We start from the raw sequence: 26142 nt of genomic DNA, 5'->3' as shown, positions 1-26142 counted from the left end.
AAAGTGTATCATACTAGATGCATCAGAGTTGGCAACCCTGGAAACAGCATGGATGGAGTCATCACAAAAATGAACAAGCCACTGAGAAGCCTCAAGATCCAAACAACAAAAATCCCCGGAATCTATGTAGATTTTAGAGCACCAATTGATCGCATGTTTAAAAACATTCAGTTAATGAACTTTATAGGCCTAGTCCTTAATCTACAAATTACTTAAAATATAAAATGAAGGTGATTTTATTGCTAAGGGCACCTACATTAAGATGTAGCACTGTAGGTTCACGTCTGCCTGTGTTTACATTGATTTCCTTCAGGGATGTGCTTAGGTGATTTGGTGTCCCTAAAATGTCCTTGAGTGTGTGCCTTGCAGTGTATGAAAATCCCATCCCAGGATATATGCAAAGTTCAGTGTGACCTTGTAAGTAATAAGCAATTATCCATGGAAAAATGTATGGAATTGTATTGTCTTAAATCTTCATCAATGAGACAAATATGGTTCCAGTAGTATTGCATTTAGAAAAACATTTTATATAAACAGACATGTTGCACACAATATAAATATTCACAGAGTTACTGCAGTAACAATCATATACTGTCAGTATTTTGAAGAAGGAGAGAACAGTAACAAAAGATATTGGGGTACATGAAATATACATTTTCTTTTATTATATCCAAAAAACACACATTGCAATATTTACAGGTGATTTAAAAAAGTACGTACCACAAACATCCATACTCAGAAAGGCTTCTAACTCTATACACTGTAGTGTAACTCATGGATGTGTATATATACAAATTGATAGCCTCTACATCTTTAAAGTTGGCAAAGAATATTAAGTTCACATTTAAGGTTTTTTTTTTATTTTTTTATAATTTTTCCAACCCTTTTATTACTTTTTTAAACTAACACCACTGTTGGTGAGACTTCCATGGACCTCTCAACTCTGCTGTAAATAAGTCATAAACCTGCTTTCTGAAGATAGAAATTTAAGATATTTTAAATATTGTGGTTAAGAATTTATTCCACCACTAACTCCTCTTTCATTACACAGAAAGACACAATGAAGCCAAGACATTTAAAAAATACACACACACACCTTGACCTGAAGATGGCAACATAACCCTTTTGTTGTTCCACATTAGTGATAAAGAGGCTGTTTACACAACCATTTCCTTCAACCTGAGAGGAAAGGAGAAGCAAAAAGGCAACAAATGTGTGCTCTAGCATTTTAAAATATTAGGGGTTAACACTGCCCATTTTTTCATGATTTGTACTGCAAGAAAGTTTCTTTGAAAAGCTGAATGTAACCAGTTGAATGACACAGCTTCATAGAAAATCAAAGACATGAAGACAAAACATTCTGTAGGTCATACCTCCATACCACGGTCCAAAACTGTCTCGATCTAAATAAAAAGTACTGTGCACATGTGAAAATAAGGCTCTACTCTTTCAGCCCCTTCTCTCTTTATTTACATCAAATGTAAACAATGTGTGAGAAAAATTCTCACTAGAAATATACAGTCACTTTTGTTCTTTTTCCTCCTCAGCCAGGAGTAGGTTTTTTTCCCTTTTATATTTTTTACACTGGGAATATATTTAACAGTCTATCCAATGGGAAGCCATTAGACCCCACCTAAGAGACATATTTAGGTGGGGCTTATTTGAAGAGGTGTCCTGACATATGCTTAAATAGCTTCTCTTTATAACCCACTTCCACAAGTATGTGACCTCAGCAGAAACTTTTAAAAACCAGACTCAGAAGGCATAAAAGTATGCTCTACAGTCCTCTTAAGGTTTATGTAGGTATAATCGACATACAATTTAAACCTTTTAAAAAAAAAATCTGAGCAGGCTTGAACTACTGTGCATTAAATTCTGTGTGTAATTTAGGTAAATGTCTCCTGTAACAAGTTGAAATAGTAGACATGAACCAATATACACTGGTTTTTAAAAACATACAATTTTTAAAAAATAACTTGATTCTTAACCTGATAGTTTTAAAACAATCACTGCCACTTACATAGTAAGGGCACTGAAAATTGGATAGTGACATATTGGAAGTTACCAGAAAACATAGGTTGGGCTTAGAACTATTACTATAGTGTCTGTTGAGAACTTACATGTTCAGTTTGTGTTCTGTCAACTTGCCTAAAACATCAGTTTAATCTGACAACATGCTCATATACCCTCTTGTCATTTGTAGTATATTGAAAGTTAATGTGCTCCTATCTAAGCAGCAGTTGCCCCCAAATGAAAATGTCATTTAGGGAACTTTGATATGTTAAATGCACTACTTATTCTGAAACTTCCTCAAGTTTATGCACTTTCATGTCACAGTAATGATGGTGGGGCAATTCCAGTTGAACCAGGAAGGGAACCATTCTTCCTTGTCATCCTACATACCATCCACAAATGATCAGCTGAACCGTGGTAGAGCGAGATTGGCTCTTGTGAATGGAAGGTTGTAAATGGAGATTAGAAGAATATAAAAAGAAATGTACCCTTGATAGACACCGGGAACTACAAATGGCACATAAGTTCCTCTTCATCTCTTACATGCGGGAGGTCATGTTAAATCCTTCTACTGCGACACAGAGGCCTGCATTAGTCTTCTTGACTCAATAACAAAGACTTCATTTTGTGGCTTGTCCAAAAACCAAAAGGCAGCAGGCCTGATGCTTTTTTATGTACTCCTTCTGGACATTCCGTATAGTGTACTGCCGTGACAGACACAGCAGCTCTAATCTTTTACATAGAATGAATTGTGGCCAACTCCTGATTGCACACACAATTCTTTTCTCTTGGACTTGTAGCCTTTGGACACGCTACTGTGATAATGTAAGATGGTGGCCGTGAAATAGGAATTTCTTATCATTAACACTGGTTTTTAGGGAGCATTTACATACCCAGGCTGGTGTGTTGAACATCATATTTTCAAAGTTTGTCCTGAACAAGAGATTTACAAAGAATATCGTACAATAATAACTGGCTACAAGCTGGAGGTTAGGATACAGAGACACTGACGCCGTCTTTTGCTTTTTCTGCAGCGGAGTCCTTGTCCATGGAAGTGGCTGTAGAGTCCAAAGGAGTCTGCTGGGTGCTGGCAGTCAGTGTGGAGGTCCTGCTCGCCACGTCTGTGGCTGCCTCGGTCTCAGGCTCCTGTTGAGAGGCTGTGGCTGTACAAAGGGGAAAAAACAGGCTAATTAGTGTGCAAAAATGCAAACAGGCTTGTTAGTATGCACAGAATTGTGATTCTTTATGCCAGTAGAGTATGTCATGAATTCCAACGGTTTGCACATCTGTTATAATTACTTGTGCGTACATCCATCCATCCATCCATCCATCCATCCATCCATCTCCCCTTATCAAGTATGGAGATACGTGGAGCTTGTAGCCATTCCCAGGAAGCAGAGTACACAAGACAAAGGAACAGGATGCTAGGCCATCACCATTCACACGCAGAAATTCACACACCAACATGCAAAACTGTGAGAAGTTCTGAGAGATCAGTTCACCCAACAAGTCTTTGGAGAGTGAGAGGAAAGCAGAGGGAAGATGAGGCTGCACACAGAGCCAGGATCAGTATCGGACCCACCATCAAGAGCTGGGAGGCCACTGCGCTACCCACTGAGCCACAAAGCCATTCACTGGTTTACACTATTACCCCACCTTTAGCAGCTCAACTTGAGAAACCTTGTTAAAGGATATCAGATCTGTAGCAGGCTGCAGCTGCACTGCAGTTAGGGAAAAGCTCACTGCAAAAGCTAGGACTGTTACCTGACTGTGTGCAAGACTTCATGTGCTCTGGCCAGTGAGCCTGCTGGCAGGGGTAGTCACAGTAGCTTGTGTTCCAGCAGCAGTAGAAGATGGCCTCCTTCTTACAGTTGGCGCACCACTGCTTCTTCTTGGTCTCGTCCACGGCCTGCTGTCTCTCCAGCTCCATCTGCTTCTTCACCTCCGCTATGAGCCGCTCGCGCTCCTGCTCCAGGCTCTGCCGCATCTCAGCCATGGTGAGCTCTGGCAAGTGCACGCACACACACACAGATGGACTTCTGGATCCAGCTCTTATTTTGAGACTGCTGAGAGAAAACTGCAGGAGGAATGACCATACCTAGGTTGTGCTTCATTTCAGATAACTCCTGTTGGTGTAGCCACTGCAACTTTTCGATCTCTATTCTTAAACGGCGAATCTGTACCAAAAGATTTAATTTACAAAAATGTTACTTTCAGAGATGCATACAATATATCCAGGCTTAATTCACCAGAGCAGTGTCTCCCAATCCGGTCCTCAGGGACCCACAGTCAGTCCATGTTTTTGCTCCCTCCCCTCACATTTTCACTCCCTCCCGGGAGCTGGGAGGGGGCAAAAACATGGACTGTCTGTGGGTCCCCGAGGACTGGATTGGGAGACACTGCATTAGAGTTAATAGTAGATCTAATACCTCGGCTACAGTGTTTCCTGAAGTGCTCTTTGAGAGATCATTGTATATTTCCGTCATGGTTCCTTTTATTGTGTCCATTACCTGAAAGGGAAAATAGAACAAATAAGTCAACCTGTCCAGCAAAACAACCAAAAAAAATGAAAAGTCATCGGTCATTCTTAAACACTTCATAAACTCACTTTATTGGTGTACTTTGCTATGTCTGCGGCTACATCTGCAGAGGCGGTAGAGACTTGGAAGTCCCCAGCCAGAGTAGTAGTGGTACTGGCAGCAGTCCCAGGGGTTGCGACAATGGACGCAGCTGGGGTGCCAGTCGCCAAGGTGACTGCCGAGGTAGATGTGCCCTGGAGGACCTCTTTCTGTTGCACCGCTGGAAAAAACATGAAAGAGTAACGACTGCTTGCACCGATTTTTCTAAAATGAGTGTATGACTAACAGGACCACATTAGCACTGGACTGTTAGCCTTTCAGAAAATGTTACCTTTATCATAATTATAATAATAGTAACAACAACAATACAATAAGATAATGCCAGTCCACCACTGATGTGCACCATTTGAAGAGTATCATTTTATTAATTGTTTTGGAGAGAAAGCCTAATGGCTTACTGCAAGGAATGGAAATTCTTCATGAATCGAGATAAAAGTTAAAGCACCTTTCACAGCCTGTCTTGTCTGGTATCTGGTGCTAGAGGAAGGCTGCTGTGGAGAGGACACTGAGGAAGACGAGGACTGGGATTGTGAGGGCGTCTGGGCCTGGGGACTCTGTAACTGCGCAGCTGGCTGCTGGTTCTGCTGCTGCCGTTGGACCTTCTGCATGTGCCACTTCTGTGAGGAAGTCTGGAACTTTCCAGCTGGGTTCCACACCACCGTGCGCTGCACGGTAGGTGCCGTCTCCCTCGGCAGAAGGGGCCGCTGCTTCTTTACAGTGGCCGGGGCCGCTGCTGCGGCTGGCGAGGAACCTGCAGTGGTGGCCGTGTTGGGCAGCAGGTTGGACGTGGGGGTGGCAGCAAAGGAGACCACGTTGAGGGGGATGGTAATTGGGGACCGAGTAGGGTCTTTCACACTGGGGGCAGAGGAGGATGTGTCGCTCGAGGGTGGAGGTGCTGCACTACAGGTTGAAAGGGGTTTACCTGCAAAGTACATTACCACGACCCTAGATGACATTCAAAAACACAACACTATACAAAATTAAGCACACAGATCCACAAGCATACAATCTAGTCTGGATCCATGTAATAATCCATTTACTAAAATTAATGACAAGCAGCTGTTGATTATTTCTCTCAAGACTCAACATCTGTACGAACAGCCTCTCACCTTCAGTCTTAGGGACAACTGGGTCCTTGGGTGTCGTGGCTGCTGCTGGCTCCTTTTTATTCCGTTTGTGCTCCTGGCTGGCCTGGTCATCCCCAAGGTCTATTACCAGCTCTCTCTCAGAGTCCGAGTCCATGTCGAGCCCCGTGGTGCAGGACGGCCCTTCCTTCTCCTTAATGGGGTGCTGGAGCATCTTGCTCTTCTCAGAAGCTTCTTTATCAGCATCGCCGCCCGGCTTCTCTTTCGCCGCTGGCACCTCAGACGTCGCTTTCTTAGATGGAACATCCAGCTTGCTCTCGCCTTCTCCTTGAGATGGCACCCTGGGCCTCTTCCTTGAATCCTTTTCAGGTTGGTCTTTGTCAGCCTCCTCCTGGCCGTCCTTCACCTTCTGCTCCTCATCGCTCATGTACTCACTGTCACTGGAGTCAGACTTCTCAGAGTCCTCCGAATCGCTGTGGTCGACGCCTCTGTAGATGTCCTCAGAAATGTCATCGATTCCTGCTCAGAGTGAAATAATAATCCAAAACTACTGAAAGGAATTTAGATGTAGTTGAAAGGCATCAGTAAATTATACCACCACAAATTGTTCTCTTTCACAGGTAAATGTACATACCAAGTTGTGCTTTGCAACTCTCAATGGTTTTATCCAAGTTGAGCTGAAAATGGCGCTTTATGGGCCTCTTTGGTGAAGTCAGCACTACTGGTGCCGTTTGCTGCTGTACGGTCTCACTCAGCTCCTTCAAGTCCATCTCTGCTTTGCTCCTATCTGGAGAAGCAGAGGGAAAAAAATGTTTTTTCTCCCCCAATACTAAATGTTTAAGTTGAGCAGTTACACTGGCAACTGACGTAGATGCTCAAACACTGGTGCTAAATGCCGGGCCATTGATGCACTATGTATGGGGGAGGAAGAGGCTCACCAAGATTGAGATTGAGAATGCTCCCAGTAGGGGGCGCTCTCTCCTGCTTGGGGGCAATAGGTGTGGAAGCCTGTGGGGAAAACGTCTTGGGACTGCCTGTGACACTGCCCGCATGCCCAGTCTTTGCAGAAGCCGGAGAAGCTGTAAAGGAAAAGGAGTTCAACTTCTAAAATTAAATGTGGAAATGCAGATATTTCAAAATGAAGTTCACCTCAGCAATGGACTTATTTTCATTGTAGAACAGGAAGCAATCTGGTCCACAATTTTTTTTTGTATAGAATGACGACAGACAGCATCATTTTATTAACATAAAATTAAGAAATGGGTATACTGTTGCTAAGCAATATACTCCCAGGACATCTTAAAATTATTTAGATTTGCTTACAGATATACCATTTTTTTTTATAGCTGAAGAGATTTACCAAATCAGTTAGAGTAGAACAGCTGGGCTTTCGACATACCACAATCATACCCGTCAGTCACAAGCCCAACTTAACATACCAAGCACTGCACCATCTATGGGATATCACTCACTACAACCTACAATACAATGAACCAATACAATAAGAATAATTGTTTTAATAAAATTAAAAACGGCACATACTAAAAGTAGAAGCGTCTACACTGCTGTGCTTCCTAAGTTAAGCAAATACCATCCCATTGTGCCATGTATAACCATACTGGATAAGCCCAGCTACCCATTATCTTAGCTACCATGACTAGAGCTCAGTGATTTTGAAAACGAGGATGGGTGACTTGCCAGAATCTTCAATGATCAAAACTTATTTCATGTGGCATAGCAGCTAACTTGATCAGATACTAGCTGAAAACCTTAAAAGGAGGGTAACTATGTCAGGTTCAAAATCCCTTTAGTACACCTAACCATAGATACACTAACCACAGAAGTTGTACAGAACCTGCAACTGTCTTGGCTGACACTATTTAAGTTCACTTATCCCCTTAAAAGTCTCCCTGTTAGTGTAGCGCAAGCTAAAACTCTAGGTTCTTTTAAATCAGAGCTAGATAAGAGTTTTAACAACTCAGCTATTATTTAAGTTCTCCCCAGACAAGCTTGATGGGCCGAATGGCCCCCTGTCATTTGTAATTTTCTTATGTTCTTAAAAAGCTAGCTGCTTAAAATCAAACCAAAAAACACATTCACCCTAAGCATAAACAATTCTAGCTGCAAGAAAACAAAATCTTCTTGGATAAGTAGTCTTTGAATGGCCTGATGAGCATAAAAGCATTACGCCAATTGCCATACCTGTCCCAGCCAAGCGGATACCTATGGGTAATTTTGAAGACAGCACCCCCACCTTACCACCAGCAACAAAATTCCAGATTTCAGAATGAAGCAGTCGGTGACACTTGAAGAATCGATACCAACGTACCAGGGTAAACCGAAGCTCATGATAGCCCAAAGCTCTGTCAGGTCTATGCTGATATTTTGTTTTTGCAGCAAATGTAAACATGAGCATAATATATCCCCCACAGAGTATATAATAAAATTTAGTTACTAAATACATCATTAGACAACATTAAGATCACGGTCCTCCATATGTTGACTGTAGACTTTTTCATATTAACAATTAAGTGCTAAAAATATTGTAATAACAATGAAACTTCCATGTCTTACCTTCACAAAAAAGAATTATGCAGAGATTAATGCCAAAAATCACTGACTTTAAAAAGTCTGCCTTTACAGCTGAATAATACACAGCAGCAGACAAATGCTCTTTCATAATAAACCCAGTCAGTCGGGGGAAGGGTGGAAATCAGGACTTCACATGTGATATTATAAATACATCTGGGGCTTCTCTCTCTCTGTCACACACACAGTCCACATATTTATATTTATTCTTGTGGGTAGAGTTGGGCGACATGGCCAAAGAAAAAATCGCAATAAAGTTTCATATCAGTCAATATCGATAATTATTGTGTATATTATTATTTCTCTTCAGTTTAAAGGCTGATTTTTACTCCTGATTACTGATTCCAATTACTGTCTGGATTTCACATAGACTGAAATCCTATTGTATTCTGTTATTTGTTCAATAAACTCCCGGTTTTATAGCTGTGTTTGCATTTTGTCCTGACAAGCAGTCACAGAGAAAGTGACCTAAATTTGTGATGCAAAGTGTGTCATGCTATATTAACCGATTTGGGTCCCTTTGGTCCTTTTACACTGAGAGACAAACAGCGAAACAGCAGAGAGGACTGTACCTGTGCAGTCCATGGACTCTTCACCAGTGCTGTAGTGACCATGCATGACTTTCATGCTTTTGTCGGAGATGTCCTGCTCTATGTCAGAGCCTGTGTGCACAGAGGAGTTGGTGCTCATAGGAGAACGGGGCATCTCCGTGAGCGAGATCCGCCTACTCGTGCCACCTGACAGCACGCTCTTGCTCAGAAGCATCTTGGGAGAGGCCGTCATGTCAAAGTTAAACTTGATCTTCTCAGGTTTTTCAGTCTTGACCACACCAGCCGCAGGATTGGAGGGGTCCAGTAGCATCTGGAACTGATTGTTGGGTGTGTAGGGGGTCCTGAACGGAGCATAGTTGAAGACTCCAAACTTCTTGCGAATATTCTCTACGTAGATTTCCATCTCTTGCATGGCACTGTTGAAGATGCTCTTTGTCTTTTTCACAGAAAAAGGGATCTCTTTGGACATGAGGTAGCAGTTATTTATGGGGACCCAGGCCCTGCGGGGGAAAGATTAGGTTAGATCAGTCATTCACAACCTAGTCCAAAAATGTGGACTGTCTGGCAGGGAGCAAAAACATAGACCATTAAACTGGGTTACATACCTAGATGACAAGAAGTACAGAGTAATTGTCATAAGAGTCAAATGGACTTAAAAACTGGACAGACATGCAAAGTGATTTTGAACACGAACAGGTTTACTTACCTATCATGCTGCCCAAAGAAACGGGCATCCACTTGTCCATCCTTATCCCGCAGAGCTTTTGCTGGCCAGAATGGAAACCCCTTAAGTTTCGCCCACACCAGAGGATGGGGCTGGCTCTAAACACAACAGCACAGGAGGAAATTAGCTAAATAGCTCTTCTTCACATTGTATGCACCAACCTTGAAGTATGTGCACCCCCCCCCCCCCAGCACGTCAATGAGGAGCAGAATGTGAAGTTGCACACTTACACATGGCTCACAGAACCAGTTTTCCCGCTTTTGGCAAGATGATAGGTAACACTCTGGACAAACCTCAATTTCATTCATCTACAAAAAAAGAAACATACATACAAATTTGTGAGTTGATGGTTACAGAACTTCTACTTAAAATGGATATTCTGGGTTGATAGAAGCATTCACAAAATTGTTCTACCAGTAAATGAAGTACTCACTTCATGTTCACAGATTTTTACAATGACTTTTGCTGTCGCTGTAAGTTTGTGATTACCTGGTGGGAACACATGACAATTATCAATGAGAATTTTCACAAGCCTCCATTTTCTTTTTTGGTGCGATTCATTCCTGACCTACCTCCATTGTAAATTATACAGTTGTGTAATATCCATTTCATATCAGCCAGGAAGGCTTCTGTGCAGCCATACATTTTCTTTTTTATATTCTATGGGCAAATTAACAGAAAATTAGTTGTTAAGCATCAAAATTCCTTTAACAGAATAAATTTAATGGATATTTCCTCCAAATACCTTCTCTAATGTACAGAGATCCATTGGATGGAAAATGTATTCTGCATAATCTGGATGTTGCTCTAGTGATACAGGTTTCTGAAATGGTTCAGTCTAAAGGGGGGGGGGTGGATATGGGAAGGAGAGAAGGCATCCAGCACATTAACACACAAGCCACGAAATCAGTGCGATCACATTTCAGCAGCACACGTTGGTAATCTGGACAGACAGTTTGCAACTTTGAACACTCCGGATATGTTAACGGATATAGCGTAAATATGTCATTTTTTTTTACCCAATTAATAGGTTTTCTCTGCTGGGCGGCTGCGTGGGGGGAGAGAGACGAGCGAGGTGGATCCTGAAAGAGAGCAAGGAGAGCTTTTCCTAACCAGACAAGAGTGTTCAACCCCACTGTCTGGGTAGTTAAGTGGGGACAATCAGAGCCTGTTACAACCACCACGCACAAAAATTCTAACCCACCCACCGCAGGCTCACCATTCTAAAGTCTGCAGAGCATCGCTCTCAGCTCGCTGGCCGGAAATCGCCCCAAAATTGAAGACGGCCATGTGCTAGCATGGGTGATACGCCCTCTATAGGCCATGGTCTGTCAGGCCGTGATTGTTACTCTACTGCCTATTCTGAATGTGGGGGAAATGGCAGTGAACAGAAAACCCCACTTTCAGGAATGTGTGCAACGTTTTGTTAAAAATGAGGGGAGAATGATTTGTTGTGTAAAACATGTTGCCCCACGTCTCATTCTCATGTCCAAAACAAATTAAAGCCTCCTGTAATATTTGTCCGATAATGGCCAACCTAAGTGCCTTACCCAGACAATAGGTTGCTTTCTGTTGTTCAGAATAACAATCAAATCAGGACACCAATATTTATTTCCCCATATACAAGTACATGTGAAGGATAGCACTGCTGCCCCAGGTAAAAACTCACAGACGGGTGAAATCAGCTGTTGGAACTGGGAGTCTGAAAAAACAACAGCTAATCTAGTTTATTAGTGTACATCGAGTATTCAAAGGGGACCTTCTCTGAAGGGTGTCTTGGACAATGCAGAGTATGACACATCAATTGCATCTGGGTGCAGTGCAGCATGGAAATTTGGAAAACAGGTCTTAAGCAAATCGTTTGGGTAGAGGACATTAAAAAGACACTGGTCTTTCTGCAAGACCTGCGTTTGGAAACTGCTTTTTGGTAATAACACTTTGCTTTCAAATGAAGAAGTCCTTAGAGGCCATGTTGGTTTGTTTGACAAAAAAAACGGTCAAGTCCCACTGAGCATGGGAGCAGCAGCTCAGAGATGCCGGAGAGCTGCGGAAGACCTGGTCTTTACGCTCGGCCTCTGCACTTACCCCAGGCTGCTTCATCTTCTGGAGCGCAAACTTAAGCAGATAAGACAGCTGGTCTATTGTTAGCATGGTCATTGCTTTACTCTGAGTTTCTATGCACTCCGCAACTGTTATTTTCTGAAAGGCAAGATGGGAAAGTACATCTTTACACTCTGCAACATCCCATAATTCATGATCCAGGTTTCAGACTAGCAGAAAAAAAAACATTCAAAATCATTCTTCAGATTACACTTTCAGCAAAAAGTGTTTACTTTTTAATTTAAAACAAAATAACAACTTGATTAAAAATCATAGGTTTCATGAAACCTTAAATGCAAAATAACAATAGAAAGCATGCATTTTTACCAGAAAGAGCGCCAAGCAAAGCTGCAACACACGATGTGTGTAATACCGGCCAACAAAGTCTAGCTCTGGCACAGGGCACCACCCAAACCAACCCAAGCAGATTTGTTCGGCCGTTTCGCTGAGCCACGCTAAAATTCTACACCCAGACAGAGAGCCGAAGCCGATCACTGCTGCAGAGCCAGCAAAGACGCCCCCTAATCTAGATCATATCCAGCGTGGCCTGCAGGTGGCGCCTGCAGTGCTGTGTTTGGCCACACTGCCGCTCGGGCCTCCCACACAGCTGGACAGGCACATGCCCGACATGAGACTGCTCAAGAAGTGAGAGAGTACCTCACACTCGGGACAGAACCAGTCCCCCTCAGGCTCGGCGGCCAGTTTCAGGCACTTTGCATGGTACACCCGGGGGCATAGCTCACAACAGAGCACCTGGCCCTCTCGGTGGCACACCCAGCAGTAGAAATCATTCCGTCCATCCTGCGGCACAACATCAACAGGGTCTGTGGTGAGTGGCTGCTTCGCATAGTAAAAGGGACCATGTCTTAGCTCTGACTGAAATGCAGGCAAGAGAAACAGGTGGGGTTTCAAAACACAAGGGTTTAGAGAGGTAGCACAATAAGCATTCAAGACAAAACTGAGCGTGGTGCAAAATACAGACTTTCGTGGCTGGGGATTAGCAAGCACAAAACTGCATGCCACTGTGCAGCAGAAGCAGGGTGTGTCTCGGTTTGCCACGGCCTAGTTTGTATTTGGCAAACACCATTAACTTCTTGCATGACACTGACCTTTACCAAGCTAAACATGCCCAAACCACATAGCCTGTTTAGTTAGCCATTTAGCTGCTAATGTCAACATGAAAGCCAGTCGGGGCCTTTTTTCAAATTCTGACCTAATGTGTGGTAAAGCCTTATTCATGCAAAAGGGAATGTGTACACAACAAATTGATATCACAATTAACTAAACTACATCAATATTGCTGCTCAAAAAAGATGCACATACACACAAAAAAAGGTAACCTAAAGGTAACATTTTCTTTGATTGTTAACATTTATAGATTTGGGCTCAATATATGAATGGGGAATGAATATATTAATACTTCTAAAATTAAAAAAAAAATCACATATCATATTCATACACACCTAAAAAGCAGTGAATAGAATGCAAGGTAAGCGTATGGATATATCTCCATGAATTTTAATGCAGTTGGGATTTGCTTAATGGTTAGTACTGGCTTACCTGGTCTTTGTTACTACTGTTTACTAATCCCGGTTTCTTTTTCTTTTTGATGGGGCTGGGTGACATTTCTGAAGGCGAGTGCCCATTGGATGAGTGGGAAGGACTGGGCTTTCGTTTTTGTGCTGCCCTTTCTGTCAGGCTGGGATCTGAAACGGCAGACGGCCTCACGGTCATGTCACAGCGCCCAGTGGCCTCACCTCCCCCTCCCCACCTGCTGCTCGAAAATCACAGTCAACCAGACGGCCAGGTCCGAAAAGCAGCTCCAAACCTACTCTACTCCTGGCCATTCCTGTTACATCATATATTTATTACCTTTTTTCCTTCTCAATATGATTTAAAGCTTAAAGTAAAGCTGCGGAACTGATACACATTCATCAAAAAATATCAGCACGATGTACGCAGACACGCTATGCTTAATTTAGGTGTGTTCAGGAAGAGGATTTAAAAAATAAAAAATAAAAAAGTCTACCCTGATATTATCATGTGGTGTCTTCAAATCCTACAACTTGATTAGCAAGTGCTTAACATTTCCAGCTCAGGTGGGGAACCACAGCCCCAACTTTGACCAAGGACCCAAGAAGATACCACCCATAACACGTCATGACATAACGTGTCAACAGCATGTCTGTCCCAACACTATGCGTAATACAGCAATATTTCACAAACGAACATTCAGTTTAGTTGTTTTTCCACACCAGGCTGCAGAATCGTTTACTGCACCAGCTGCCCTCCAAAATTTGACCAGATTAGGGGAAAAAAAAAAAGATGTTCTCACATCCTGTTGAAAAAGTGAGAAGCCACACTGAGGGATACTGTACATGCAGAAAGAAAACTAATTCAAAAAGCAGCCCTTTTCATTGCTGAACACCACACTACAGAATCGAAGAATTTTGCACTGAATCTGGTCTCGTGTCACACATTGGCAATTGCACCTTCAAGAAAAATTGCATCTTATTTAAAAAAAAAAAAAAAAAACAGCAGAGGAAATAAAGATATTAAGTAGCATACAGCTGGTTTTCAATACTCAGAAGTGGAACAGGGGCAAGAGGTACAGGCAGCAAGGTGCAAACTACTTTGCAATGAAGATTCTGTCATCAGATTCATTATCACCACACAGCTGGTAAGAAGGGCCACACAGACAGAAAGATAAGATCGCCAAGAGCCAGGTGCATGCATACATGTGTGAGAGAGTAATCTGCAGCACATGAACCTTGGAAACCCCATCTAAATAGTAATGTAGTGCAATGTTCAGATGTTGGCAAACTGAGCTTAAACAGAACCACACCTAATAATAATATTTTAAACTGCAATACATCCAAAACGGTTCATTTTACATTTAGCACTTAGCGATATAGTGAGGCAAGCAGCACGTTGCAGACAAACATGCCGACAAGGAGTCAACAAGGCATAATGTAGCTAGGCTGAGCTTACAATGAATTTTAAGAAAATTCAGCCCATCTTCCAGACATCAACATAAAGTGGCTCTCTGCTTTCTCCTCACCTTTGGATCGCGTGGAAACGTCCATCCCTTCTACCACATCCGACTCCGTTTTTATTTCTTCTTCAGCCAAGCTGCGACAAAATAGGGAGAGCAAATGTAAGTGTCATCTCAGAAGCAGTTCATTAAAATCCCTGCTGCTGTAAACACCTTTGACAAGGCCAGTGAGGTGGTCCCCTTGAGAACAGGTTTTATTTTTTATTTTTTTTATATCTGCATGGGTTCAAGAGGCACATTTGATTCAGACATTGACTGCTCCATCAGCTCTTTCAAACAACATGTTAACCTTTTCAGTTATTAAATTGGTTAATTAGTGTCTAACTTGAAATTTCAGATGTGTTTGTGTTTCCATTGGTACCTCAGGAGAGTATCTCCATAGCAACAATGGAACCTTTCCTCCACCTCAGCAGAATTCATGTTAGGGCTGGACAATTAATCGAAAAACGAATCAAAACCGACATTCAGAACCTTTAAATCGACAAAATCTTGTCTGTTACTTCGATTTTGTTTTTAAATTCTGTTAATACTTTTCCCAGGGTGTGTTAATGTACTGTCCCCTTAAAAACATTGTACTGCGTGTGCGGTCACGTGACTCCACCCTGACCAGTCTGTGACATGGAAGCAACAGGAAGAACTCAAACACAGAGCAAACGTAGCATCTCCAGCGGCTTGTACCTAAGAAAGATGCCACGTCCGTCATTTGCACACATTGTGGCTTTAGTGAAGATGACACCAAATAAAAAGAGATTGAATGTAAACACTGAGAAAAAACAGTCTCAGCTACCAAAGGTAATACCACCAATCGGTTTCAACAAATAATATTTAAAATACAGTGGAAACCACTTATAGTGATCACAGTTATAGTGATCAACCTCTTATATTAATCGAAAAGCTTGGGACAGAATCATTCCTGTACAAATATAGTTTAAATAATTTGCTTATACTAATTAAGTGATTCGCTTCGTGTTCATTTTGGGTCTTTTTATACATAAAATATGGAAAATTAAAACTATGGTAATTCTTTTTTTCGTACTTGCCTACTTTGCCCTGCTGTAACCCATCTGCTTCCGGCTAGCCAGGCTACCTGAGGCTAATGCTACAAGAACAGTAAACATGATGGGAAAAAGAAAGTCATTTTCTCTCAATGACAAATAGACTCAAAGTTTATGATAAACTGCCAAAAACGAGCCAACGAGATGCAGTAGCAAAACTACAATAAGCTATATTTTATGTACAGTTTTGTACTGTATTATAGTGTATTTGAATTATACACAGTTCAGTAATTTAATTTGTGCAGTACTGTAATTTGAAAAGCATTTGAAGCATTTGTATAGTTCTTCTAACTGTGCTGTATTATGAAATCAAAAAATAGCAACACTTTCCATTTTATTACCTTATATTCGTGTAAGAAATATACAAATGTGAATTAGATTGTAATCTGACTGAGACAAAGAAAAAAAAAGAAAAAAAATCGATTAATGATCATCCACTTATAGTCAATCAATTTTACCCTGACAGACAATGTTTATTTGCAAGAAATGCAAACTATTTTCTACTTTTTCAGGGAACTCGCCTTTTACATTAAAACTAAAATGAGATCTTTTTCACAAGACATTTTCATTTCAAGCGATTTCTGCTTTGATTCAAGTTCTTTGAAATACTCAATGAATAGCCACGAATGGTTCATCTGTGTGTGTTTCCTTCAATTATTTAAATATCATAGAAATAGTCTTCATTAGAAAAAATATCCCAGCTTTAAAAGTTGAACATATTTACAGTACAAACCTAGTGAAATATGAGAGCAAGAAATAAGATAATTATCGTCCATTAATTGTAAATTGTTCAGTTAATCGTGATTGATTTGAGGTTGTATCGCCCAGCCCTAATTCATGTGCTTCAGGAGAGACATCCACTGAAGACATGGCGATCAGAGCAACTCATCCAGAATTAACCTTTAAACTCAGTGACCAGATCTGATAAGTTATCCCAGGGTTTCATACCATAAAGGAACTGTTTCTAAAGCAGAGGCAAAAACCAAATTAGGCATACACATACACTTGCTAATTATCGTGCACAAACCATTGGATTTGCGGAGAGCAGTACAAAATGAGGGAAGAAAATGCTTAAGCAGAAGTGTTTCCTTGGATTATTTTATCCATCAATCTTCAAAAGCTTATTGCATACAGGTCATGCCAATCCAGGGTATGACAGAGTGCACACGTGCGGACACACATGTATATAAGAACAGCCCATCTTCAAATTGGGAAAGGAAATCTGAGAACTGGGGCAAAGCTTACGCAAAAGCCACATATAGCAATGGTGCTTGACGACACTCGAGGCAGAGCTGCCTGCTGACCTTCTGTGCCAGCTTCCATTAAAGCCTCCACAAATAGTGCATGTGTATAGTTGCAAAGACAGACAGATAATACAATGTAACAAACCACAGCATGCAAGGAAATAAAACCTGTGCAATATGGATCAGAAATGACTGTGGAATGGAAACATCCATGACATTGTTTTTTTTTCCCAACCTAAAAGATATTTGTAGCTACTGACCTGCACAATGTTAAAACAAAAACAAATTTTTAATAAGACCCTTCATGAAGCGTTACTAATATGTAGACTAGGCGTTCTGCTTTATTGCGGTTTCAAATGGTCTGGATGAAAGGCCTTTGGGTTGGAGAACGTTGTCGTCATGGCACAATGTACTCATTGATGGAAGGAAAACTCATTCATGTCTAACTGACAGTGTGTACACCCTGATGAGAAAACAAGCCCCACAACCCACACTCCCGTTTCTGAAGAGAGAAAATTATACCACCTTGGCAAAAGCATTAGGATAGAGCCCATGGACATCTCACAGCAATTATACTCTCTCAAAAAATTAAAAATGTGACTGACTATGTGCACTTCCTTAACAAATATACAAAGTCAGCATATTCTCCTTCCGCTCTCTAACAGTGGCCAGCAAAGAACATCGTCAGGTTCCAAGCAGTTTCATCTGTACAAAAGCTAAGTGACCATCATCCTCAAAGCATTGATTTTCTATTCGTATCTTTTGCCAAATTACATCATGGAAGCAGTTTTGTCACGTTTTTCAATTCTGGCTCCTGCAGTCAGAAACAAACTCCAAGCTGTCGCAGATGCACATTCGCCGTGCCAGCTGAGGCCATAAGGGTCATAGCTTCAAGCCCACCTGGAATAATGCTGGTTTCAGAGAAGCTCTCCATTACTGTACTAAACACCAGGGCATAGACAGGATGTGTGAAGTGGCAGTTGACCACCATTAACCTCATACCATATTAAATGGTCAAGCCAGAATGGAGAAGTAGCTACGAAAACCAAACATCTGGTATTCGATTTATTTTTCTTGTATTTCAAATTAATACAGCCACAATAAAAATCATAAGATTACCACTGTGTAGACTGAGCGCACTGTGTTTTTACCTAACATAAGTGACATCACCAGCAGGCTACTGTGGCATAGAGAGAGCATGATCATATTTGATCATTGAACCATTGTAGCAATTTTAAACATTTACACTCAAGTATGCTATTCAAAATATCACAAGGCCAACACTTCCAAAGGTAGCAGAAAGCAATACATCTTCAATGACTCTTTGGATGACAAAACCTTTAAGTCACATGTAATTCTAGAAAGAACATAATGTTTCACTTAAGACACTAAATCAGCTAAGAGTTTTCTGAAATTAACATAACTCTGTTCTCACAAAGAAAAAACAAAATACTGACCTTCCTTCCTGTCCTTTGGACTACCTTAAAACATTTCAGACTATCTCTGTTAAGCCTGCTGCTTCAAAAAGGAAGTGCATGTTCTTTCCTACCAAAAATTCAGATGATACAAGGTGAAGAATATTTGCAGGAGAATCTAGGACAGGATTCTTGAAGCAACATGTTCATAATGTGCAGAGGCACCACTGTAGGCCTTCGAAGCTCAGATTATAAAAAAAAAAAAGATCAAGTATTCCAGGGAGACAAAGAGGGACAAAAAAATCAAAAACAACAGACCCTGGATTCGGAGGGAAAACTCAATTCAACACTGGAGATCACTGTCCACGTAAAAAATGGAGACAAAACACCCCCCCACCCCTGTAGCTGGTGTCAGAAAGCAGGTGCTGGCACATGCAAACACAGAGCAGCGTCGAAAAGATTAGAGCCGTGATGGGGGAGGAGAAAAAAAAAAAACAGATCCAAACTACGGCAGAGGCCATCCGGGCAGCCATGGAGAGAGGGAGAGGGAGAAGCTGCACACTGGAAAATCAGCTTGTCCTCTCCCCACACCAGCTCCTTCTCCACTGCATGCACCTCTGTGCTTTCAACAAGCACATTTAAAATCTGAAATAAAATGGTGTTCCTTTTATTGCAAAATGTGACCTTTCAGCATTTGACATTCCCAAGGGAATAAAGAGTAGATATTTAAAAGAATTTTTTAAAAAAATGACTCATTTCAAATAGGGAACCTCAAAGACTAGTCGCAGAACAAATGTTCAGTTTCATCTGGTTTTAGCTCCAGATGGGAATCGACCTCCTGGGACGCTTAGACTTGGTGGAGGAGCAGCAGTGCACATAACCCCAAAGTCTCCACGACTCAAGCCAGAGGGTTACGTCTGTGGGAGATGACAACACAGCAACAACAACAGACACAGGAGCCGTGCTGGCTGACACGTCTGCAGATACATAACAGGTTACACCTTCAACGTCAGCAACATTCACCCCACTCGAGGACAGGCAGCTAAAGCCCACGGTGGAGAACGCAGAGCCTGTTTATGCCCCATATCTCAGACATTCCATAAAATAAGATTATCATAACTGCTTCACCATATAACATCCCTGAATGAAGAAAATTGACACATAGCAGCATACCTTGTCTTAATGCACAGAATAAACAAGACAATTCTTCACCCTGGCCTTTAAAATTTGGCTGGATGGGATGAAACAAAGATGGTTGCAGAATTTTCCAGAAGGGCCTTGCTCTCCCTGCTGCTACACTGCAATTGTCAATCTTTAACCTCGGCTGTGGCAGCGATTGGTTTGAGTGCCGCACGGAGGGGTCTGATTGGGCGGCTGCGCTGTGCCACACAGCTCATTGCTACCTTCTCTCTCTTAGACATTTTGCTGCAATGCAGATATTCTTCACAAATTAAACAATCATTTCAGGCCGACATACAAATATTCAGTCTGAGAATTTTCGAATTAAATGAAAGGTACAGAAAAAAAAAAAAAGACATCCACGGAATGTTCTGCACAGCCTTCTTAAAATAATCTGAGTGCGAGCCAAAAGATAATGTTCCGGTGTCCATTTTAAAAAGAAGGAACAGATCCTTTCAAGCACAAACACTAGTATACCTACTGAATTAAAAGCAGAATCATTCAGGGACAAAAAAAACCTGAAAATAATAATGTAAAAACACCAATGCTAAAACCAATTAGGGTCCTAAATAATCAACATAAATATAGAACACAGGTTAAAATAACACCACCAGCACTTCAAAAAAAGAAAAAAAGAGGCAAAGTTCTGATGTAATTTCCTTAGTACATTATCACTAGATCAAAAATAGATCAGCAGAAGTCAGCAATGGATACATAAGCCCTAATTATGGAAAATATTTTACCAGTTACAATAACTATTTCACGTAAAAGCCTGCTACTGTATCAAACACTAATGCTTAAGTTTCACATAAATATATCTAAACATGATAAAGGAAATTGTCAAACACTACTTTGCAGAAATTCATATGAACAAAATATACAGAAAACAATAGATTAACATGGACAACAGAAGATTCTAGCATATTAAGAGCTTGAAAGAATGTCCTGTTCTGTAGGTTCATTTTGGAAGAAACTAAAATCAGCAGCCCTACTAATGTGAAACTCCACAGGCTGAAATGACTAAAAACACAACAAGATCTGTGTTGTGTTAAACAGCAGCTCTTCTATTCCCCAGCTGAAATTCTAGTTTGGAGCAGGGAAGCAAAACAAGCAAACATAGAGGGAGAAGGGGGTCACATTTTTAAACCAGCTGGCAGAAATAGCTCTCTGGTGGCAGTTCAGCAAGGAAATTATATTTCCTGGGTCCAGTGTGAAACCCTACTCTCCCCACAGCCGTCTGCAAACAGCCGAGACTCAGAGAAAGCTACGATCGTGGTGAAATCTCGAACAGCGTGGCATGCTAGGCCTCGCTCTCACGTGCCCTTAGAGGCTCAGTCCCACTCGCAGGAAACAGACGAAAAGGCGAGCGGGCGGCGAGCGAGCCCCAGTTAGCATTTATATGAATCAGCAGCTAATCTCAAGGTGAGTGATCCCAAAAGTGAAAATAAAAAAGGAACAGTATGAAAGAGTCTGCTACACGGGCTGAGCAAATGAGCTCATCGTGATTGGTGTTTTTATCTTTTATCTAAAGCCTAGAAATTTAAGTTAAAAACAAGGAAGAAAAACAAGCATTGCTTAGGAACTCACATTTACGTCCCGACAGAGAAAAAAAAACAAGTTGCTCGGGCTCCCCAGAAGCCCCCACTGTGCTGTAAGAGTCCTGCCCCCACCTTCCATTTTCTCTCGCATGGCATGTGACACAAGCACACAAAGGTCCTCACAATCTCCTTTTAAGAAACCCCCCCCCCCCCTTCCTGAAACAACCAAGGCAACCAAGAGAAAATGGTCAATGTATTTTTGTACTGTTTTGTTTCTCAATATTATTTAATAAGTAATGATAGTATTAAAGGTTTTGCCATGGTCACATCTCTGGATTACACTATGGATCCTGGCTGCGCACCCATGTGACCAAAAAGCACAGGCAGAATGCCTGTTTAGCTTTTCTCCAGGATCCAGTTCAGCTGAGTGGGACTGGCAAGCTCATTCTCCTCGAGAACCACACTGTATCTCTGCGGCAGATAAGCAGTACAGGAAGGAAAAAGGAAATAAAAATCAGGCTTACCTCTGTGGATGCATGGCTAACACAGTGTTATGTCAATACTTATAAAACATGGAGGACAGTCTCAGTCCTCAGACAGAAAGGGCTTGGCACTCCAAGCTTGATGATCGGGCTGTCTGATGGAAGCCAGACCCTGAATGGCCTCTTTTCACAAGCAGGATATAAGGCCGCAGCGGATTGGCTGAAACGCTTCCTGAGTAATTATCTTTGTTCAGCACAGGCTGGAGCAGCTCTCTGTAGAAAAAAAACAGGCAGAGTTAGGCCCAAACCACAAAATACACATTTTAAACCGTCGTAGTCAAAAAATGACCCAAGAGAACTCCACAAAACAGCATTCCTTTTCTGTATCGACTGCATTCACTGTTTTTTACCCACATATTTTTTAATTAAAAAGAAGAAACACATGAAAGCAGAAGAGGCCTGCAGCCTCCATGTTGGAGAGAGGGCCTTTGTCTAAATCCCTCCCTTTATTTCGGCCATCCACAGAGAGGACAGCAATTCTCAAACACCAGTAAACAGGATGGGGCAAGCGGGGCCAAACATGACACAGGGTCAACATCTTATTCCCACATTTCACACTTATTTTATTCATAAATACCAACTGCTATATTTGCTAAAAAGGCTAACAATATCACCAAAATATTTTAACCTATTAATACATATATACATTTTCTGAAAAGGTATTGGAGATAAATTAATTTGTTAAATAATCAACACATAACTAATATATCAAAAATATACGTGTGTGTGTGTGCATATATAAATATATATATATACACACACACACTTATTTATACAAGTTATGTTCACAACAATCATCAAAAGCTTAATAACAAGACTACAACCTAAATACTAACATATTAACAAACATTTTTCTATATAAATAAAATAAACTCTATAAGTTACTCTCATGTTTAAACATTCTTTGCCCAATCCCTTTCGATCAAGTCATAAAGCGATGGCACAATGCCTTAAAGAGCACTGACAGAACAGAAATCTATTCAAGATTTTCCTCATGCATTCTGTTATTTTCTATATTCTCAAGGCAGCACACATACCATGTTCATAATATGTAGTCACCAACATTACAGTATTGCTCACTCTATATTAAGTTTAATTATTTTTACCACACTATAATAATGTAAGTACAAACGGGTATATATTAAACCCATGTTTTTCTTTTCTGGAGAATGAACATCCCAGTATTTGTGACATATGGAAGTAGCACTGCTATGCTAACTTAAAAAAATCTTCGTGTCAACCATGGTTAAATACAGAGGTCTAAATATATGCATCGCATCATCAAAATGGAGTGCAAGCTAAAAATGTTATCTTTGATTGCATTCTCAACTCGTTCCTCAGTGGTTCAAGCCTTGATAAAGGTCATATATCCTGTTTACTCTTAGTTTTAACTCACATAAACAGTTACAAACATAATAAAATTCAGAGAGTTTGGGCATAGGAATTTGTCCTCGCATTTAAATATAACTGCAGTCGACGTAGAAACATAGAAAGCAGAGATAAACTAGATCTGAAACCAAGTGGCTGAGGTTCTAAAACAGACCCTACATTTGAATCCATTATGTAAAAATCACTATTATGAAATTAACTAGCATGAATTTCAAACAAATTTGATATTTACTTTGTAACACTAATAAGCTAGCTTTCAGATAGGGTTACATTGCAAAATGTATCAAAATAATGCTAAGGATAAAAGTGTCATTAATTTTGGGAGAAACTCCAAGTCATAAAAACAGCTCTGATTTATAGAAAAGAAAGCCAAAATTCTAATTTTGTTTTGATTTACAAATTACACCATACAAAAAACACAATTTTAGGATACACTGCTTCTACCAGCATTATAATAGCAATAATATAATTATAGAAATAATATTCAACAATTGCTGAATGAGGCAGATGTCTTAATTGGTTTATCGGTCTGCACATATATACAGATTTACATTTATAGTTATAATCTATTTTAAAACTGCAGAATTATACCTCTTGGCAATAAAAAAACACACACACAAATATGCTATACCAGTAATGGTTATTCCAAAACCAGTGGTGACTTACATGTAGGCCTAAGATATATGCAAACTGCCCATTCTCTGCTCATAGTAAAAGTAATACAGAAATGGAATATTGAAGTGTTGCCTTTTGGGTTTTAAGGTTAACGGCGCCCTCTAGAGGCCAAAGCAATAATTTCTATCCTATTGTTGAGACAGCAATTCCCTATAGCAGTGTTTCCCAACCCGGTCCTTGGGGACCGTCAGACAGTTCACGTTTTTGCTCCCGCCCAGCTCCCAGAGCAAAAATGGGAACTGTTTGCCAGAGAGCTGAGAGGGAGCAAAAACTTGGACTGTCTGAGGGTCCCCGAGGACTGGGTTGGGAGACACTGCTATAGGGAATTGCTGTCACTACCAACAAGCAATAATAAAGGATTATTTGAAGGCAGCTAAGTCTGAAAAAGAAAATTAATGGCCCTGGACAAACCCCAGTTGAATTGTTCCAGTAAAAATATTAAACGGCCTGTCAACAGCTTTGATTAAGTCAGTATAAAAATTGCCTTTACTCTCTCAAATTCTACATCTTTTGTTCTGTGACTTAATCCCGCCACCACCATAAATACAAACGGAATCTGGCAGTGACAGCATTCCAAATGCTGCAATAACATGTACATTTGGAGAAAATAGAATTACTTCACTTTGCAATCATATTATAATGCATTCATTTGTTTTCAAGTGTTTCATAATGTTATTCAGTTGGTGTGTGAATTGAATTGCCTTGGTCTTCTTAAGATCATATTGGTTTGGCCAAGCTGTGTCATTCCTAAGCATAAATCATCATCTTAGAGCCACAGGAGATTCATGTCTTCCTACAGTTGATTTGTCGGACAAATGGGACAGTACGAAAAAGCAAACCAGTTTCGACAAAATTTAGTGAAAAAACTATTAGAAAACTGAATCTTAAGTATTGTAAAGCAAAAACCAATTGAATTGTCATCAGACAGGCTAAAACAGCAGTAAACAGTCCTCACATGTCTCCAGTTTCTTAATGATTCAGATATCATTTTCAATGTGGCTTTCAAAAGTTGTCAAACCGGCATTCCTTTTTAGTTTCTAGTTACTCAGGATTACAAAAGTATCACCTTAATACTTTCCCAGGGATAAATGGAAAAACAAAAGCTTTAACTAACCTTCCTGTAACATATTACGAATAAATAGGATGGACTTGTTTCATGATTAAGTAAAAACTATAAGGTGACGGTTTCCGGGGCAGTTAACACCTCCACTAAGACTGCGTTTATATAAGGGGGTTTATACAACAGCTCCGGAAGGACACGGGATACCTCATTTTCATTTACCACATTAGCAGAAACTCGTTTACAATTAGATTACCTGCATGGTGAAACCAGTCTGTAAGGAAACACCATTAAGGCAATGAGAATCAGCGTTCAGCTTACTCGTGCTTGGTGTATTTTGTGGATTCGGTTTCATTCCCTGGTTCATATTTATTTCTAAGGCACTATGAGAACGGTAGGAAATAATCACAGTATTGTGGGATCGTGTAAAATATATTACATGCATTAACTCAAATACGTGCATTATCTAGTCATCAGCGTTAACTGCAGTCTTCCCATAGGTGGGAATGGGTGCCTCACGGTAACAAGCAAGCAAGCAAATATATCGGCTTTTTTGATTACTACGTTGGTCGTGAAATTATATGGAGCGTTTTGCTATAAAGTGCTGTAAAAGCTTTCCAGTGCTTCAGCAACATAATGTTTGATTCCACGAAAGCTGAATCGATAAGGGCATCCCTATGCAAGTAAGACCGCTATTAATTAGAGAACCCACGAAATATGCAAGTGTGAGCCAGTTTGTCAGTGACTAGCCGGTAAGCAAAGCACTTCAGAGACATGTGAGAAACTTTATTTTATTTGCTACATCAAAACGGCCAAATAGCACTTACCAGAAAAGGCAAACTACCTATATTCACTGCTTACACACATTCATAACGACAAACTAAACGACCAAGGTCCTGCAATAAAGTCGCATCGATCCCGTCCGCACTTAAAATACCAAATAACTCACCATGAGCGCTGTTTATTTATTTTTTAATGATTGTTTTGCGAGCACGGTAACCAAGTGCTACCCGCATTCGTGTTGTCCGGCGCGTGCACTTTAAACGAGCTACATTTAACGGGGGAAACATTTCAACTTTCACGCTGGACAAAAGTCGCCCTGCTTGTATTTCAGGGCAAAAGAAACCTAATTTTGCCAATTGTCGAAAGATTAACTTCTACAAATAGTTTAGTTCTTGCTGTTGCTTTTTTTTTTGCAGTCACACAACAACCTGACTTCTACAGGAAGCCGCACTGCCACCTCTCTAAGGCCAAAACTGCACGTTAGCAAAAACACCCCTTTTGATACC

General features: G+C 40.8%; 1 protein-coding gene across 13 annotated transcripts; it reads right to left on the bottom strand.

The window, feature by feature from the left end:
* Positions 1-506: 506 nt before the first annotated feature.
* LOC111857348 (MYND-type zinc finger-containing chromatin reader ZMYND8-like) lies at positions 507-26075 on the bottom strand. Of its 13 annotated transcripts, XM_023838092.2 has the most exons (22): positions 25803-26075; positions 21712-21942; positions 14763-14833; positions 13262-13407; positions 12359-12577; positions 11687-11800; positions 10621-10683; positions 10347-10439; positions 10174-10261; positions 10035-10090; positions 9832-9909; positions 9584-9699; positions 8899-9377; positions 6676-6816; positions 6372-6524; positions 5762-6256; positions 5098-5574; positions 4622-4812; positions 4443-4523; positions 4112-4190; positions 3778-4017; positions 507-3176 (listed from the first exon to the last, which is right to left on the bottom strand). In XM_023838092.2, exons 2-22 carry the CDS (start codon positions 21723-21725, stop codon positions 3004-3006), a joined length of 3567 nt encoding a protein of 1188 aa, XP_023693860.2. In that variant the 5' UTR covers positions 21726-21942; positions 25803-26075; the 3' UTR covers positions 507-3003. The 13 variants fall into 13 exon arrangements, with proteins under 13 accessions (XP_023693860.2, XP_072569035.1, XP_023693859.2 ...); XM_072712934.1 differs by lacking the exon at positions 25803-26075 and having other exon boundaries at positions 5098-5403; positions 21712-22161; XM_023838091.2 differs by lacking the exon at positions 25803-26075 and having other exon boundaries at positions 21712-22160.
* Positions 26076-26142: the final 67 nt, after the last annotated feature.

The sequence above is a fragment of the Paramormyrops kingsleyae genome, chromosome 6 (genome assembly GCF_048594095.1).
Source record: "Paramormyrops kingsleyae isolate MSU_618 chromosome 6, PKINGS_0.4, whole genome shotgun sequence".
NCBI classification, from domain to species: domain Eukaryota; kingdom Metazoa; phylum Chordata; class Actinopteri; order Osteoglossiformes; family Mormyridae; genus Paramormyrops; species Paramormyrops kingsleyae.
The sequence above is the reverse complement of the archived record's forward strand: the minus strand, read 5'-3'. Positions and strand labels throughout refer to the sequence as shown.

What these genes read in the sequence shown, in the direction of transcription:
- LOC111857348 (XM_023838092.2), bottom strand. An exon ending in TAAAAATCTGTGAACATGAA is followed by an intron (nt 9,910 to 10,034) that starts GTGAGTACTTCA and finishes CTTTTTTTGTAG; the next exon opens with ATGAATGAAATTGAGGTTTG. An exon ending in GACAAGACAGGCTGTGAAAG is followed by an intron (nt 4,813 to 5,097) that starts GTGCTTTAACTT and finishes TGTTTTTTCCAG; the next exon opens with CGGTGCAACAGAAAGAGGTC.